The sequence below is a fragment of the Anomaloglossus baeobatrachus genome, chromosome 4 (genome assembly GCF_048569485.1).
Source record: "Anomaloglossus baeobatrachus isolate aAnoBae1 chromosome 4, aAnoBae1.hap1, whole genome shotgun sequence".
Lineage (NCBI taxonomy): Eukaryota > Metazoa > Chordata > Amphibia > Anura > Aromobatidae > Anomaloglossus > Anomaloglossus baeobatrachus.
In genome coordinates, this window is record NC_134356.1 from 42,939,784 (window position 1) to 42,959,096 (window position 19,313).

General features: G+C 46.8%; 1 protein-coding gene across 3 annotated transcripts in view; it reads right to left on the bottom strand.

Annotated features, from left to right (window-relative positions):
* Positions 1-5,277: 5,277 nt before the first annotated feature.
* RFX4 (regulatory factor X4) overlaps positions 5,278-19,313 on the bottom strand; it is a 124,686-nt gene continuing 110,650 nt past the window's right edge. For all 3 annotated transcript variants that reach the window (XM_075344275.1, XM_075344276.1, XM_075344274.1), the window contains exon 18: positions 5,278-11,731. In XM_075344275.1, the coding sequence (XP_075200390.1) occupies positions 11,462-11,731 (270 nt within the window). In that variant the 3' untranslated portion in view covers positions 5,278-11,461. The remainder of the gene's footprint in view (positions 11,732-19,313) is intronic.

Sequence of the window (19,313 nt, forward strand, 5' to 3'; positions counted from 1 at the left end):
CCGCCCGCACAGAGAGGCGGCCAGCCGCCCGCAGAGAGAGGCGGCCGGCCGCCCGCACAATGAGGCGGCGGGCCGCCCGCACAGACAGGCGGCAGGGGGGCGCCCGCACAGACAGGCGGCAGGGGGGCGCCCGCACAGACAGGCGGCAGGGGGGCGCCCGCACAGACAGGCGGCAGGGGGGGCGCCCGCACAGACAGGCGGCGGGGGGGGCGCCCGCACAGACAGGCGGCAGGGGGGCGCCCGCACAGACAGGCGGCAGGGGGGCGCCCGCACAGACAGGCGGCAGGGGGGCGCCCGCACAGACAGGCGGCAGGGGGGCGCCCGCACAGACAGGCGGCAGGGGGGCGCCCGCACAGACAGGCGGCAGGGGGTGAGGGGGGAGGGAGGGAAATCAGCGCTGGGGAGATTAGTTTACTGTACCAGCAGCAGCACAGGCAGCGCTCCTCTCTATGCCACGTCTACTAGGATGGTAGGAGGGAAAAGCAGGGAGGCGGAGAGAGAGTGGGTGGGCGGAGCCCGGGAGCCGGCCGTCCCGCCCGTGGCAACGGGACAAACAACGTAAAGCGTGAAAGTCCCGCTGTATCCGGGACGGTTGGGAGGTATGCAGCATGTTAGAATGTGTACATAAGATCCCGCTGGTGGTGGCCGCAGCTTATAGGCCCCAAATCTGGTGACAGGTTCCCTTTAAAGTGAACCTGTCAGGTGCAATATGCACTCAGAGCCAGGAGCAGTTCTGGGTGTATATTGCTAATCCCTGCCTAACCGTCCCTGTATACACTAGCATAGATAAAGAGATCAAGAACAAATATTTTTAAAGATCTTATATCTTATGCTAATGAGCGCGGGGACTAGTCACAAGGGCGTTACTTCACTTGGCTAGTCGGCTCGCATAGCATGTTAGCATGTTATTACGCCCCTGTGTGAGTACTAACACGCTATATGAGCCGACTAGCCAAGTGAAGTAACGCCCTTGGGACTAGTCCCCGCGCTAATTAGCATAAGATATAAGCTCTTTAAAAATACTTTTTCTATAGATGCCTTTATCTATGCTAGTGTATACAGGGACAGTTAGGGAGGGATTAGCAATATACACCCAGAACTGCTCCTGGCTCTGAGTGCAGATTGCACCTGATAGGTTCCCTTTAAAGGGAACCTGTCACCAGAAATTTAGCAAAAAAAATAAAAGATTCCCCTCTGCAGCTCCTGGGATGAATTCTGGAAAGGTTCCTGTTGCTATTGTGCCCCCTTTGAGACCTAAAATAATACTTTATGAAGTCTTACCTTTTTGTATGCAAATCTGTTTTTATGGTCACGGGGGCGGGCTGCCTGGCGTCCGTTATTCCCCCTCCTGCCGTTGTACGCCGTCCCCCATTGCTCATTTCCATACATGAGGACGCCTTCCTCATGTAACTGTCCTCCTGAAGTTTTGTGCATGCCCAGTGCCACTCTCGCGGGAGTAAGCACTGTGCAAAGTGTGAACGCTTTTGAGGTGATTGCGCAGGCGCGAGATTATGGGCGGCGCTGTGATTGTCATCAGCAGCGTCATCCAAGTACCTTCCCATAATCTCGTGCCCGCGCTTCTCACTCTGCCTCCACCGTTATGCGCAAGCACTGGCCATATGAACCATGTTACCTATTACCGTGGGCGCGAGATTATGGGCGGCGCTGTGATTGTCATCAGCAGCGTCATCCAAGTACCCACCCATAATCTCGTGCCCGCGCTTCTCACTCTGCCTCCACCGTTATGCGCAAGCACTGGCCATATGAACCACGTTACCTATTACCATGGGCGCGAGATTATGGGCGGCGCTGTGATTGTCATCAGCAGCGTCATCCAAGTACCCGCCCATAATCTCGTGCCCGCGCTTCTCACTCTGCCTCCACCGTTATGCGCAAGCACTGGCCATATGAACCACGTTACCTATTACCATGGGCGCGAGATTATGGGCGGCGCTGTGATTGTCATCAGCAGCGTCATCCAAGTACCTGCCCATAATCTCGTGCCCGCGCTTCTCACTCTGCCTCCACCGTTATGCGCAAGCACTGGCCATATGAACCACGTTACCTATTACCATGGGCGCGAGATTATGGGCGGCGCTGTGATTGTCATCAGCAGCGTCATCCAAGTACCTGCCCATAATCTCGTGCCCGCGCTTCTCACTCTGCCTCCACCGTTATGCGCAAGCACTGGCCATATGAACCACGTTACCTATTATCATGGGCGCGAGATTATGGGCGGCGCTGTGATTGTCATCAGCAAAGTCATCCAAGTACCCGCCCATAATCTCGTGCAAGCAGTAATAGGTAACATGGTTCATATGGCCAGCACTTGCGCATAACGGTGGAGTCAGAGGGAAAAGTGCGGGCACGAGATTATGGGCGGGTACTTGGTTAACGCTGCTGATGACAATCACAGCGCCGCCCATAATCTCGTGCCTGCGCAATCACCTGAAAAAGCGTTCACATGCGCAAAACTTCGGGAGGACAGTTACATGAGGAAGGCGTTCTTGTGTATGTAAATGAGCAATGGGGGACTGCGTAAAGCGGCAGGAGGGGGAATAACGGACGCCAGACAGCCCGCCCCCGTGACCATAAAAACACATTTGCATACAAAAAGGTAAGACTTCATAAAGTATTTTTGTAGGTCTCAAAGGGGGCACAATAACAACAGGAACCTTTCTAGAAGCAGCCCAGGAGCTGCAGAGGGGAATCTTTTATTTTTATTGTGAAATTTCTGCTGACATGTTCCCTTTAACTGGTAGGGCAGCCAGGATAAAGCAGAGCTGAAGCTGTTGGGAAGCTAGGACCCAGCAGCTCCACAGGCAGGAGACCACTGATCGGTAAGCTAATAGAAGCCTGCAGATGTCACTCTGCATAGGTTATTGTCACTGCTATCTGCAGGAGAGAGAAGTGCTGATTGCACGGTCTCCTCAGCGTCCTGACTCCCCGCGTGTCTGCAGCAGTGAGAAGCCGCACACGGGGAATCAGAGAGAACAGCTGCAGACAAACGCAGGCTCCGGGACTGGGGGGGGTCGGCTCTGGTGCAGGGGGGGGGCTCTGCTGCAGGGGGGGGGTCGCTCTGCTGCAGGGGGGTCGCTCTGCTGCAGGGGGTGATTCATACCTCAGCAGCAGTCACAGGAGTAGGTGCGCGCTCGGCTCTGTAATGAATAGTAGAAGGGAGAAACAGCGAGGCGGGGCTACAGTGGGTGGGTGGAGCCGTGACAAACAGCCTCACGGGCGGGACCCGGGATCAAAGGCTCAGAAGAGGGACTGTCCCGCTGTATCCGGGACGGTTGGGAGGTATGCCTTACATGGTTTAACCCTCTGTGCCCGGTGTGGAGTGGAGAACTAGGATTTTGGTTGTGCTTTGGTGGTATTATTATATTCCAGGTCCCAGGGAGTTGGTACTGTATCCCCAAGAGGATGCAGTTCATTGTAGTGCCCTGAGTGGCTCAGGGGCACTACAATAGCTTGAAAGAATGCAGATGTGAAAAATGCACAAGACTAAAAGAGTATGTGCACCAAAAGCAATTTAATTATTTATTTATTTATTTATTCTTTTTTTTTTTTTTTTTAAATGGAGAGTGCCAAGGTCCATAGTGTTCTATAGATTTTGGATGAAAGGACAAGGTTTACTTTAAAAGTATTTACCAAAACGAGAAAGCTGCTGAACTATTAGCAGAGGACATCAAAATCATGTACAACTCCTGATTTTCATGCCGATCAACTTATTGAAGGCAAGTGGGTGGTGGATAATCTGGAGCATGGCGGCCAAATCATCACATCATTGAATGTTTTACCACGTGCCCCCTTTTTAAAGTCCTCACCACCATTTCCCACCCTTGTTTTACAACAGAGCATCTTGGTTCCACCTTTGAAAAAGTTTTGGGAAACTTCTGTATCACCTGAGAGATTTGCCAAGTCCGCAAGAACTCCATGAAGTCTCTACTTTTTTCGAGCGCCTTCCAGACATGCTGGAAAAGTTGTCAACTAGGCAAAGCGATTAGAGCTCCAAACTGCTATGGGCTTAGGTCTCATCTGGGCCCTTAATTCATGGGTTGTAGACACTAGATTCGCCAATAGAAAAAATGTAGCAAATTTTAATTTTCATTTCAAAGCTGCCACGCTAGGTGTGGGGAAATACCAAGCGAATGCCGAAAGAGAAGGTAAATGTGCGTCTAGTGAAGTAATAGATGGTGACCCCTGACTAAACCTACCACTGGGGTCTCTCACCACCCTAGATAGGTTCCTTACCTATGTGCCGAGCCAGATACCTGACCCTAGGATGACCCTAGAGCTGGACCCTGGATAGGGAATGGGTGGGATGAGCTTTTTGTCAACCCCACTAAACTCTAAAGAAGACACAGGGAGCACACACATGGGGAAAGTGCATGAACTACTTATCTACAGATGACTCAGGTAGGAGTTCAGCAAAGTCTTCAGCAACAATATCACAAAGAAGTATAAGCCACCTGCTTACAAGCCAGGCTTGAATGAACTGAAAATATCACCAGCACCAGTCCAAGTAAGGAAGGGGTATTTAAACACCAAGGGAATACTGATGATCAGCAGCTGGGTGGAAGGCGAGCGCCTGCTGGGTCCAAAAAAGGAGGAGAGATGAATCCAGCAGGAATGCTACCTATACCAATCAATACTGACAGCAGGAACAATGTAAACTCAGGGAGCATTCTGTGCAGCCAAACGTTGAGACCAGCGTCAGACTGTCTACCGGAGGAATCTCCAGTAATGCCAAGCCCGGATTCAGTTACCCGCATTGCACTCCGGAGCTCTCACCTGAGCTCCAGAGTGCAGCCTAGACTGTACCGCGAGCGCTGAGTGATTGATTCCCCGGCGATTGCGGTTCAGTTCATGTCAGCTGCAGACAGGCCGGGGTGATCTCCGGTGCTCTCACCTGAACTCCGGAGATCACCCCGGGCCTGTCTGCAGCTGTCATGAACTGAACCGCAATCGCCGGGTACAGTCTCGGCTGCACACCGGAGCTCAGGTGAGCGCTCCGGAGTGCAATGCAGGGACCTGAAGCCAGGCCTGGCATTACTGGAGATTCCTCCGGTAACCAGTCCGACGCTGACTGTGACCTTCTATGGCCAGAAACCACATGACTGTCTGTCACCTGTGAAACATAGGCTGTGTTTTCTCCATCGGCACCATGGTGAACCATCCTATAACAGATCTGGAATTGTGCCACCCAGAAATAATCAAAACCTTTACAAGCAAAACAGTAGCATAGTAAATTTCCAGTAAAACTGTTTATTGGCATGAACACTCGCTTTACAGCTGTACAAATAATATGAATATTTTCATTTGCAACGTGCACGGTTATCACACTCGCTGCTAGCAATATATTATCTACAGATTGCTGTGACGTTATATAGACCATTTATTATTGTCTTACCCATAGGGTAATAAGTCCACTTTATTTCCTCAGTGCGTTTTGTAAAATATATTCCTGTTAATTTTCTTCTACTAAAGAAACAAACTCTACTCTACGACCAATATTAGACGTGACACAATCCACGTGTACACTAACACTGCATTGCAAATCCCTCAAGGCACTGGTTTAATCGCTGATACATTCTACATCACGAACGTTCGAGGATCTCTACTGGCTCCACTCGCATGTCTGTGTGAGTAAATACTTGTTTCCCCCCGTAAAATAACAATTTGGGGCATTTTTTCTTCCAAGGCTGTTTTGTTCCTCAGCGTAAAACTAAATAGACAATTGGGTGTGGCTTGTTGGTTCACTTTTTGATACTGTCCAATCAATGCAGACTATTCTATTAAATAGGGGAATGAATATAAAGATTCAGTTGTTTAGTAAGATTTCCAGAAAAGAGGGACAACACCTAAGGCTGCTTTCACACATCAGTTTTTTTGCATCAGGCACAATCCGGCTCAAAAACCTATGCAACGGATGCAGCGAAAAAAACTGATCCGTTGCATAAGTTTTTCCATGTGGCCCGTCCGTTATTTGACGGATGTGGCTTGATACTGAGCATGCGCAGTTCAAAAAACCGCATCCGGCCGCCGGATGCGTTTTTTGCCGCAGGACGCTGCATCCGGTGCGATGTGGTTTTTTCGCTGCACAAAAAAAACGTGCCAGGCAACGTTCCATCCAGCCGCTGCATGGGCAAAAACGGGACGCAACGCAAGGCCATGCTGCACGATACGGCGCTAATGCAAGTCTATGCGGAAAAAACGCAACCGGCGGCAAAAAAAAACGGTTGCGTTTTTTCTGCAAAGTGCCGTATTGTGCCGCTCAGCAAAAAACGGATGTATGAAAGCAGCCTAAGAGAGGTCTAAGAAAGAACGCCCAAGAATCAGAATCCAAGTATTTACTAATACAGATATTTCGGGAGAGATGACCAGGAGAACCTTGCCCTTTGTGTTCCAGACAGAACAAATTTACATTAGGTTTGATGGCCTGATAGGCCCAATGAAATAATGCTACCGCTTGCCCAAATTTTAGTTATGACCATAGAGGATTGCTTTGCATTTCTGCGAAAAAGTTACCTCCCCCAAAAAACTAGGAAGGGGGCAAAAGTCTGATATGACATGAGTTGCATACTTTCAACACCCAACTAGAACATAATTGTGAAGGGTAACTAACCATTTAAAAAGTTGTCAAATTTGGTAGCCACTGTTTATTAGTTTTGACCGGAGGGATTTAAAGGGAACTTGTCAGGTCCCCTATGCCCTGCAACCCTGTAGCATTCACATCTGTATGCCAAAATTCCCTGCCTAACCAGCCCTGTAGTATAACGCTATTTACTAAAATCAATGTTTAAAAAAATAATTTACGAAGTGCGCTGTTCCTTTGCTAATTAGGCCTTTGACTAGTCAATGGGGCGTTGTTTCCCCAGACTAGTCGGCCCTCTTTCCATGTTATCACACCCCTGTGAGCGTGATAACATGTTTTCCAAGGGTCGGCGTCATCACCGCTCCTGGACATCTTGCGCATGCGCAAGGCTAATTTCAGCCACGTCAGTGCACCTCAGAAGCTGGATGTACGCCTCCCGGCTTCGAAGAGACGCACTGCTCATAACCTGTCAGGTCTCCTATGCCCTCCTACCCAGCAGCATTCACCTCTGTATGCCAAAATTCCCTGCCTAAACAGCCCATGCAAAGTGATATTTACTAAAATCAATGTTTAAAAAAATAATTAATGAAATGTGCTGTTCCTTTGCTAATTAGGCCTTTGACTAGTCGAAGGGGCATTGTTTCCCCTCCCTACTTGGCTCTCACTCCATGTTATCACTCCCCTGTGGATATGATTTCCAAGAGTTGGCGTCATCACAGCTCCCGGACATCTTGTGCATGCACAAGGCTAATTTTGGCACCTCTCGCATCCCACCATCGGAAAGAAATACAGCTCATGACTGGAAGAGCAGCTTCTGCACCACTTCCAATTATTAGCAGTGCCCCCCTCTGAAGCCAGCACATGTACACCCAGCTTTTAAGGCGCACTGACGCAACCGAAATGAGTCTCGCGCATGCGCAATATTTCCAGAACCTGCGATGATGCAGACTCTTTGAAATCATGTTATCATTTCCACCGGGGTGTGATTAACATGGAAATAGGGCTGACTAGTCAGGGGAAACAATACCCCTTCAACTAATCAAAGGCCTAATTGGCACTTCATAAATTATTTTTTTAAACATTGATTTTAGTAAATAACATTGTACAGGGCTGGTTAGGCAGGGAATTTTGACATACACATGTGAATGCCGCTAGGTTGGAGGGCAAAAGGGACATGACAGGTTCCCTTTAAGGTCCTGAGACCACTACTAATCACTCAAAGAGGGGGCAGAAGCACACAGCTTATCCTTAAAGTAGTTTTTCACTACCCTTTTTAAATGAAGTAGTCCCCCTGGTTAAATAAAAACACAATATACTCACCTCGTGCATTGGCGATGTCGGCTCTGGGGCTGTCATGTCCCCAAAAGAGTCCGCTCCTGTGACTTCTGCTTCGATTACCAGGCAACGCCGTGTTCCCGTCGTGGACTGTGCTAGTGATAGGAGAGGAGTCATGCCAGTGGCTCTGATGAACGCAGGCTCCACTCATCCACTAAGCTGGGCTTCCCTGGGACCTGCAGCACCACTGGCTGACTATAGGTAGTGTGTGTCTTCCAGCTGAAGTTACCACCATTCAGCTACAGCCAATGGGAAGACACCACACTATTCTAATTCCCCCTCCTGTCTGCTGGTCACTGCCAGATATAGTTTTGTATTCCTGCTTTCTGTTTCCCGCTCTGTTCTGAATAGTGATCACTGTGTTTTGACCTCTGACTACCCTTATGCCTGCTATTTTCGTACTTCACTGCCAGATCCGGATTTGACCTCTGCCTGGTTTCCTGACTATGTCCTTGTCTGTCGATTTTGTCCCTGTTCTGCATCTCCTGGTTTGACCCTGCCTGACTACTACTCTCCTCTGGACTGCAACCTTCCACAGGCGGTGATCTCTGGGGCCCTGCAGTAATTCCAAATCTCTGTATAAGGATTAAAGGGTTTTGGGGTTCTCGGGGTCCTGCTTTGTGAGTGGCTTTCCTCTAGCCTGTCCGTGACAACTTGTTTGAGTCTGTGGTTCCAGGCAGGTGTTACAGGGGCTCATGCGCCGTTGTTATGCCACAAGAGCCCTGTAGCCAATATTAGGCTTCTGGTCTCTCACGTCTTCCATTTGTCCTTCAGACAAACCTCAGACAAGTGAAAGTAGAAAAAGCATAGCAGGCCAATATCAGCCACTAATTGTCTGCAGGCTTCACGTGGCATAACAATGTCACATGGGCCTTGGAGACCTCGACATCACTGGGGCATCACCAGTGCAGGAGTTGAGTGTATGATGTTTTTATTTTACAAGGAGGTACTACTAGGGTAGTGAGCAACCTTTTAAGGGTAAGCTGAGTGCTCTGGCCCCCACATTACGCGATCAGTGGTGGTCTCAAGACCTTGAATTCCTCTGATCTAAGCTACTAAACAGTGCCTACAACATATTAAAACTTTTTAAAAAGTTTAGTTGCCCTTTATTGTTTCCAGTGTGGGTTGAAAGGCTTAATCTTACTGGTTCATATAGAAATCCACAGACTGAAATAGAGTAGCTAAATCTGAAATATTGTAAGTTCTGAGTATGAACATTAACGAGGACCAATCACTTTCCATAAATATGCATAATTTTTAACCTGGTGTAAATGCCACTGTTCTCCTGAATCCGGCGATATTTTTCTTCTTTTTCTGTGCCTCTCTGTTGCCTAGATATGTCCCCTTCCAATATGTGTGTAAAAATAGTGTTGTTTCCAAGTGGGTGTGGTATTCCGATTTTTGAGGACCATGCCCACTTGTCTAACAAGAATAGATTTATACACAGGGAAGAAGGAGCCATATCTCAGGAACAGAGAGGAGCAAGAACAAAAGAAAAATATCCCCAAATTCAGGAGAACAGCGGCATTTATACCAGGTAAATTGTAAATATATATATTTATTGCATGTGACAGATCTTTTTTAACCTACCAGACACAACCCATGGATAAAAGTTGACCTGTTGCTAGAGGAGAGAGCTAAGGCTGACTTTTATTGTTATACAGGGGAACAGCGGCGTTTATATGTGGTAAAAAAAAATTATATATAGGTTAATTTTAATGCAAATAGGCACAATTAAAGGTTTTGTCAGAAATTTTTCATCACTGGCCTAAATACACTATGTATGTCATGAGTGTCCCCGTTCCAATGTGCTAACAGTAGGTGATGGGTATTTGACACAACACACAACCATAAAAACACTGTCCGATGTCTGTATATAGGTAGTCAGACCCACAACTGCATGACCACATTGGTGGTTAGAAACAATGGCAAGATTCGTTAAGGCTTAACATGTTAGAATGAACCATTATTTGCCATTACTAGGTCATGAAAGTCTACACATTAGATGGCTGAACCTTTTGACTAATTGTTTGGCCGACAGTCATCTCAGCTAATTCTCCCATAGACATGAGTGCTCGTTCCGTCTAGCTGCCGTGTGTTCTCTATGAGAAAGATGGCACAAGAGCCGGTGGCTTCTCTCAAGAACAACAATGCAATCGGCAGTCCAAAATCAGACATGAGCCATCAACATCTCTCCTGACCATCAGTCATCTGGTGCCCCTATACACATTACACCATAGACCGAACCCATCGATATCGGTGGGATTGGCCAACAGTAGTCTATTATGTAGGAGGGTCTTAAGGGCATTCGTCCCCAACTTGTAGCCAACCAGTATTTTGCATTTTCAGATCTACAACTCTGCTGAGTGTTGTTGATCTGATAATACAATATTTCTTCCCCCAATATTTATTGTGGGGGAAAGTGGCTTTCCGACACATTACTTGGCAGGACCATCCTGGACAAAATTCTAGAAATTATTTGAGACAAGAGATGAGGATGAGGTCTTATGTTTAGTCCAATTTTTAAGACCCACCCCAGGCATGCCTCCTACCATAAATGGGCCCACTTAGGTTTGTTTTTTCTTACCCCCACCCTTTTGGTGATGGTGGTCGATTCAAAGGTTGTAGGATAGGCAACATGACCGACACCATAGCTCGTAGTAGTCACATGTCCCACGATATGATAAAACTGAACCCTGATCGGTGTATATGGGGGGTGGAGGATACCAGTCCATGTGTCCTGTGAGCTCGGTGATAAAAAGGGCACACAAAAGCCACTCTGCCTTGTCCTTCATATTTAGGCAAAGGGTTGGGAACTAATTACATATTTGCCCTAAATATGACCTCATGACATGGTGTATTTTTCCATATTCCTATATAAAAGACCGTTGTACAAATATATATATTTTTTGCTTTAGATTTTACTGTATTTTTTCAAATCTTTTTACTGAATAATTCTGGAATCGGAGATCAACACTAAGTACAGGTCACAGTTTGCTAATAGTAATGGGTAACGGGCTAATATGGTTGACATTGATTTCAGGTATCGGAAGAATGTTGTTGTTGTTATTATTATTATTACTATTAAGTGCCTCCTGATCGCTAATATGAATAGTTAATGATACCAAGTGCAGATCTGTGAAGACACCTCTCACCCGCCCTTCGGGTGTTCTTAGGCACCTGCCTTGTTTGACCGAATGTGTCCCGACACAACTCTAAAAATAAATACATAAGTGTGGTTCTCCAATGAACCTATGAACCTACAGCAAAAAATATTGTTAGAACAGAAATTAATTACTGTCTGGAACTGGCACCAGATATGGTCAAATCAATGGGCATTAATAACATATAGAAGGCACCGATTGGCCCCGTATAGTCTACAGTAGCTATAGATTTTCTTGTTGTTGTCCTCTGTACACGTTCATTGTTTTTTCAAGCTGTGCCCAATGTGTTAATAATCCCTTTAATAGAATCTCAGGAACAAAAATAAAAGTCTTCGAAAGTTCCAAAATTCCCAAGCCAAAGTCTTCACTTAGCCCACCCTGTGCTAGCTTCTCCATTTATGTAGGCAAAGCCGGGAAAATGCTGCATGTGTTCATAGTCAGAGTTACGTCTTGTGGCCAGAGATGCGTACATGTCAGTAGAGCTTCCATATCGGGTGGAGTGCATGGTTGGACTTGAGTAACAAGAGTTGCCGGATGCTACTTCTTGCCATCGTGGTGTCACCTGGCTCGGATGAAGTCTTGGAGTACTGGTCATGATGCACGGATCCATCCGGGTCTGGCTGTTGAATGGGTACTGAACAAAAAAAAAAGAAAAATGATCAGAAATTAAATCCCATTTGCTATATAAAAAAAAACCACACCAGGTACCTTATTTGGTACAATTGGGCTAACAACCTTATTGTGTGTTTCTTGGATCAATCAAAGGTACTGTATACACCATTGGACTAACTACCTTAATGTGTGTCCCTTGGATCTATTAAAGGTATATACTGCACAAAAATATCCCAGGACACTTCCTTCAAACCAGTTTTCCAAGGAATAATAAAATAATTTAAAAAAGGTTTAGTCGGCTTCAAAAAAGGAAGTAAAACAAGTAATTCTTATGTTTTGATGCTTAAAGAGGACCAACCAACAGGATAACTAAAGCCAGTGCTATACTGGTGCTATCATGCTGATTCTTTACATACCTTTAGTTGTGGGATCGGATGTATAATTTCTGAAATACAGTAAAATTTGTGAAATGCACTGTTATTTGGTTGATAGCAGCTACAGAATATCTAATAGGTGGGTCGGGTTTTGCTAGTTATTCCTGCCCCTGTCTGCCTGCCTGTCTTTCCTCCCCTATCCTTCCTCCCTCCTTCTTCCCCCTGTAATAACAGAGACAGGGAAAGGAAGGACAGGCAGGCAGACAGAGGAGGGAATAACTAGCAAAAACCAACCCACCTATTAGATATTCTGTAGCTGCTATCAATCAAATAACAGTGCACTTCACAAACTTTACTTGCTTATATTTCAGAAAGTATACATCCGATCTCACAACTAAAGGTATGTATAGAATCAGAATGAGAGCGCCACTATAACACTGGCTTTAGTTTATATAGGAGAATCCTGGTGGCTGGTGCGCTTTAATTGATCCTTAGTGGTCTCTGCTTCCTTATTCTAAAGCGGGGTTTAAACGCTGCGATATCGTTAATGATTTATCGTCGGGGTCACTGTGTTTGTGACGCACATCCGGCGTCATTAACGATATCGCAGTGTGTGACACTTACGAGCGGCCTTAAACGATCGCAAAAGCGGTCAAAATCGTTTGCCGCGGAGAGGTCGTCCTGAAACAAAAAAATCGTATTTTGCTTATTGGCGATGTTGTTCGTTGTTCCTGTGGCAGCACACATCGCTGTGTGTGACACCGCAGGAGCGAGGAACATCTCCTTACCTGCCTCCACCGGCAATGCGGAAGGAAGGAGGTGGGTGGAATGTTACGTCCCGCTCATTCCCGCCCCTCCGCTTCTATTGGACGCCTGCCGTGTGACGTCGCTGTGATGCCGCACGAACCGCCCCCTTAAAAAGGAGGTGGTTCGCCGGCCAGAGCGACGTCGCAGGGCAGGTAAGTCCGTGTGACGGGGGTAAGCTAGGTTGTGCATCACGGGCAGCGATTTGCCCGTGTCGCACAACCGAAGGGGGTGGGTTTGATCGCTTGCGATCTCGCTAGCAAGATCGCAGCGTGTAAAACCCGCTTATCTCCATATTACTAGAAATGCTCACTCAGCCAATTACCTGCAGCAACAGTGAACCGCCCCAGACAGTAATTGGTGGAGTGGGCATTTTTATCCTCTTCAGGTGTGACGGGAGGGACCAGAAAGTAGAAACCGGTGGGGACCAGGTAAGAAATCTTTTCTATGCGTTTCAAGACAACAGCCAGTCTAAAAAAAAGTTCAGACTGCTTAAAAAACGTAAAATAAGTAATATTCACCCTTGTAGCTTATGCTTTATCTCTTAATTAAAACTTAATGGTATCTGCCTCCTATCTCAATATTACGCTGTCCTGCCCCTCTTCCCCGGCAAGGACGTCAGCTGGCTCACCCATCTGTCCTTCCTGGGGTGGCGCTCCGTTCCCAATGCTGTCTCCCGGAGGCTGCATTCTCATGACAGACTTCCTGCTTCTGCTCTAGGGAATTGCACATGGCCACGCCCCCTTTTTTTAAAGGACCAGTGTACCCCTAACCCGGAAGTACCTCTCAGGTCATCTGAAAGACTCTAGGTACTTGAGGAACCTCTGCCTTTGCAACAAGTCTCATATGTTGCTAGTTCTCAGGTCCCCTAGCACTGTGCTGCTGCCGCTGTTACTTTGTGCTAGTTCCGCTGCTGACATATGTTTGTTTCAGAATACTGCTGCGGATATCTCTAACCTGCTGCTGCAAGCTGCCACCTCAGCCGCTAACCACGATACCCGTTACTTTGAAGTATCTGTAGCACCCCTGAGACCCTCAGGGCTCTACAGGGAACTGTATCCTCTTGGGGATGCAGGACCTACTCCCTGGGACCTAGAGTACTAGTGCCTTTTCTACCCAAACACAATATAAATCCTAGTTCTCCTTTCCAAACTGGGTATGGAGGGTTAACCACGTAAGGGGATGGTCGCCATGGGAACAAGTCCCTGGGTATAGCGAGCCTTGTGGGAGGGGTCAGTGAGTAGTCAGAGAGGAGTCGGAGAGTCAAGTAGCACACAGGAGAGGTGTGCGGACGTGCCTGTGCTGGGTCCGTGTAACGGTGACCCCGGGGGCACAGGAGAAAGGTCGCCAGGACGGGTACCGAGATACCGCTGGGACCGGAGCACGCACGGGGCACAGGGCCCTAGGTCAAGCGCAAGTTTTACACTGTTTGTGTAAATAATCTGGGGGCATCAGCAGTAAACTAGGATCGGGGTTTGGACACTTACCTCCCCGTAGGGTCCGCACTGCCCGCCGTACGGAGAAAGAGACTGTACCCCAAAAGGGACAGTCGGGGTCCCAAACGCTCCACGCTACGGGGACTCAATCTACAGAGAGTGTCGGGAACAGAGCAACCTGGGTCCCTACATTGGCACTGGTCCTCCGGGGACCTGAACCAGCAACCTCTGGGTCCACAGTGAGTAGAGACTGTTAAAGACAACCTGGTGTGGTCTCCATTATTGCCCCACTACATCTTCCAGGCACAGCCCTACCTGCGGAGGGCCTACCATCACAGCTGCCAGTACCACCAGCCCTGGGAGTACCCACATTCAGCAGCGGCGGTTCTCCATCATTAACCGCAACCCGCAGGTGGCGTCACATGACAAAAACTCTTATCTCCCCTGTAAATACCACCCATTAACAAAAGAGGCCCAGAGCATGGGACCGGGCAACGGCCACCAGAGTGACATTCCCATTTGTTACCGACCGGGACCGAGTACCCCCTTCTCTGGGAACTACATATCCACACCAGCTGCTGCTGCCACATCCATCCATCTCGGACGGAACCTCGACACCTTTTGCCGCTGTTACCTTTTTTCAGAGACTCGCTCTCGTACCACTGGGGCCAGCCGTCTCAACACCAGTCTTCCCGAGTGGCACCGGGACTCATAACTGTAGCCTAACACCCTCAGCATTAGAGGCTCTGGTGAAAACCAGGTGTGGTTTCGTAGTCAATCCCCTCTGGGTTTTCTAAAATCTCTGCTCGCCTTACAAGCATAACTGTTTCTGGCCATAAGGCAACTGGCTGCAGCAGGAGCCTCCCCCCTTTGCTGCATCTATAAAATGACATAAGATTGGGCCCCACCCTTTGACTAAACTCTTCCCTTAGCTGATTTACATGTGATTAGATCAGCAGGAGATCGCCAAAACTGTTTGTTTCTGCAACATGCAAAAAATCCTAACAAGTAGTAGGGGCAAAATTATCTGCTAGTCCTTAAATTTTTTGTCCTTTAGCTATTACTATTTGGCTAATATGCACTTCTGTAGTATATACAGTACAGACCAAAAGTTTGGACACACCTTCTCATCTCTAGAACAACTGTTAAGAGGAGACTTTGTGCAGCAGCCTTCATGGTAAAATAGCTGCTAGGAAACCACTGCTAAGGACAGGCAACAAGCAGAAGAGACCTGTTTGGGCTAAAGAACACAAGGAATGGACATTAGACCAGTGGAAATCTGTGCTTTGGTCTGAGGAGTCCAAATTTGAGGTCTTTGTATCCAACCACCGTGTCTTTGTAGAAAAGGTGAACGGATGGACTCTACATGGCTGGTTCCCACCGTGAAGCATGGAGGAGGAGGTGTGATGGTGTGGGGCTGCTTTGCTGGTGACACTGTTGGGAATTTATTCAAAATTGAAGGCATACAGAACCAGCATGGCTACCACAGCATCTTGCAGCGGCGTGCTATTCCATCCGGTTTGCGTTTAGTTGGACCATCATTTATTTTTCAACAGGACAATGACCCCAAACACACCTCCAGGCTGTGTAAGGGCTATTTGACTAAGAAGGAGAGTGATGGGGTGCTACGCCAGATGACCTGGCCTCCACAGTCACCAGACCTGAACCCAATCGAGATGGTTTGGGGTAAGCTGGACCGCAGAGTGAAAGCAAAAGGGTCAACAAGTGCTAAGCATCTCTGGGAACTCCTTCAAGACTGTTGGAAAACCATTTCCGGTGACTACCTCTTGAAGCTCATCAAGAGAATGCCAAGAGTGTGCAAAGCAGTAGTCAAAGCAAAAGGTGGCTACTTTGAAGAACCTAGAATATAAGACATATTTTCAGTTGTTTCACACTTTTTTAAGTATTTCATTCATAGTTTTGATGCCTTCAATGTGAATCTACAATTTTCAGAGTCATGAAAATAAAGAAAACTCTTTGATTGAGAAGGTGTGTCCAAACTTTTGGTCTGTACTGTATATAGCATAAATATTTTTTTTTTCATTTTACATATTGTATATATTTTAGGGTTCTGCTCATTTCCTCGTTTCCATCGGCCGTCACCATTGTGAATATGCCACTTGTCTCGGGTTTATGAGTCCTCCTACACATCTACAAGTCAGGGGATTGTGAAAAACAGACAACGGCACAGAGATGTTATATTTTTCCATCTTCTCGGCCGCAGCTGCGAATGTCAGAAGTTTAAAGGACAAAAAATATTGTCTAAAAATAATCCAGACTGTAAGTAACTTGTGGCGTATAATAAACGCTATTATGGCGGGAGGATGGAAAGTTTTGTCATTGTGGGTCAGCTACTAATTGAAAATGACTCATTATTTTTCTTTTCCTCTGACTTTCGTGAAGAGACCATTGAAAGACAATGTTTTAAGACCGTGTTGCTGGCATGCGTCTGACCAGCTCTCCAGTGAACTCTCTATTCAGTCCTTACAGATTGTGCCATCTGCACAGATGTTGGCATGTTGCGGCCTTGGTCACCTTTCACACTGCGCATCCGGTTTAATAAGGGATATTTTGGTTCTGATTTCCCAGTGATCTTTGCTGATGATGAAGGCCACACTTGTTGTGCTCTTCTTAACAGGAAATTACCATTTTTCTTGTGCAACAAGCTCTAAGCTAGCGGAAAGTGTTAACCCCTTATTGCAATCTGAATTAAGGGGCAAATGTCAACAGGCTTATAGAGTTCATTAAAGGGAATGTAACATGAGATAATAAAATAGTGGCTCAACTCGAAATGGGGTCTCTGAAAGGCCCATCAGAATGGAGTGGTGACCCTGCGTGTACCACAGACATCAGCAAGGTATAAACTTATCTGCAGACCGTTTTCTGTAGACTGTCATTTACTATTCTCTGTAGTTCAACTCTAAGCTTTGCTGTGTAGACTTGGTAATGATCAACAGAGTCATTTCGTTATCATATGAGGGTGAGAATTTAATGAGCTCTTTTCTACTGCGGAAGACATAGGTAATGCAGCATATCAGCCTATGAACACTTATAGTCTGCTGCACTTTCTATGTAAGAAAAGCCGAAATTTAGTGGGTCGAATGCGGGTCTTCGAAAGACCTGTTATAATGGAGCAGTAACCACCCATGTGCCCCAGCAATCATCAAGTTATCACCTTAGTTGTTATCTCTATGTAGCTAACTTTTCAGCTTTGCTGTATAGTCTGGCAAATTATCAGCAGAGTCATCTCAATATCATTAGAGGGTGGGGATTTAATGAAAGCTCTTTTAAAAACAAAAGCCAAAATTTAATCGGGTTAAAAGCGGGTCTTTGAAAGGCCTTTCATAATGGAGTGGTAACTAGCCATGTGCCCCAGTGATCAGCAAGATATCACCTTAGTTGTTATCTCTAGGCCATCTATGTAATTAACTTTTCAGCTTTGTTGTATAGTCTGGGAAATGATAATCAGAGTCATCTCATTATCATTAGAGGGTGGGGATTTAATAAGAGCTCTTTTCTAAAAAAAAAAAAGCCAAAATTTAGAGGGTTGAAAGCAGGTGTTTAAAAGGCCTATCATAATAGAGCGGTAACCACCCATGAGCCCCAGTGATCAACACATTAGTTGTTATTTCTTTGTAGCTAACTTTTCAGCTTTGCTGTGTAGTCTGGGAAATGATCATTGGAGTCATCTCACTATCATTAGAATTGGGAATTAATAACAGTTTTATTGTACAGCTAGGCACATAGATAATTCCTGCAAACCAGGATATGAAGCACTAACACTCTAAGCACTGTCTATACAAAGAAAAAATTATGTGTGTCACCCATATGCCCGCTCCCGGGGAAAACTTTTATCTTAAAAAACCTAATATCTCATCTGCAAAAAGCAGACCAGGCCAAAGTGCGACCCGCGGACCACATCCGGCCCTCTGGCTGTTCCAGTACGGACTGAAACAGCCGAAGGGCTGAAAACAGTGGCCCAAGGGCTGCACTGTGCACTTCCCTGCCCATATCCCAATATCAGAAATCAGTGAATACATTGTTGGAGGAGCCACCGGCTACATCTTCTGCCAATCATCATTTGGGAGAGAAACAGCAGATGGGATGACATCACTATATTGCGTCTGCTGTGCGAAGAGTCAGTGTACCGGAGAGCAGAGCACCGGGGGAACCGGAGTGAGGTGAGTATGTGATTTATTTTTTATACATATGTGTAAAGGATGGGTGCCTGTACATAGGGGCTACATGAGGGCTCATGTTGAATATAGGGGTTATGTGGTGGCTCATGTTGTATATAGGGGCTTGTGGGAGCTCATATTGTATGTAGGGGGCTGTGTGGGGGGCTCATTCTGTTGTAGGGGGCTATGTGAGGGCTCATACTGTATATAGGGGCATGTGGGAATTCATATTGTATGTAGGGGGCTTTGTGGGGGGCTCATTCTATTCAAGGGAGGCTGTGTGTAAACTCATACTGTATATAGGGAGCTGTGGAGTGGTCTCTTCTGTTCTAGGGGACTGTGTGTGGACTCATACTGTGTATAGGGGGCTGTATGTGGGCTCATTCTGTTCAAGGGGACTATGGCTATGAGTAAGGACAGCACGGCCGAAACGCGTAAGCGGTTTTAATAACCCTGAGGGGTATGAGATAGGCCCCCCTGTTTTGCGCATTGATTTCTTGAATTTTAAAAGGATTTTGGAATAAAGGTTGATTTTATTTGTCTTGTACATAGGGGGCTGTATGTGGGCTCCTTCTGTTATAGGGGACTATGTGTGGACTCATACTGTATATAGGGGGCTGTATGTGGGCTCCTTCTGTTCTAGGGGACTGTGTGTGGACTCATACTGTATATAGGGGACTGTGTGTGGACTCATACTGTATATAGGGGGCTGTATGTGGACTCATACTGTATATAGGAGGCTGTTTGTTGACTCATATAGTGTGAGAGGTCGAACGGTATATAGGGGCGTGTCAGCATACTTAATTCTGCTC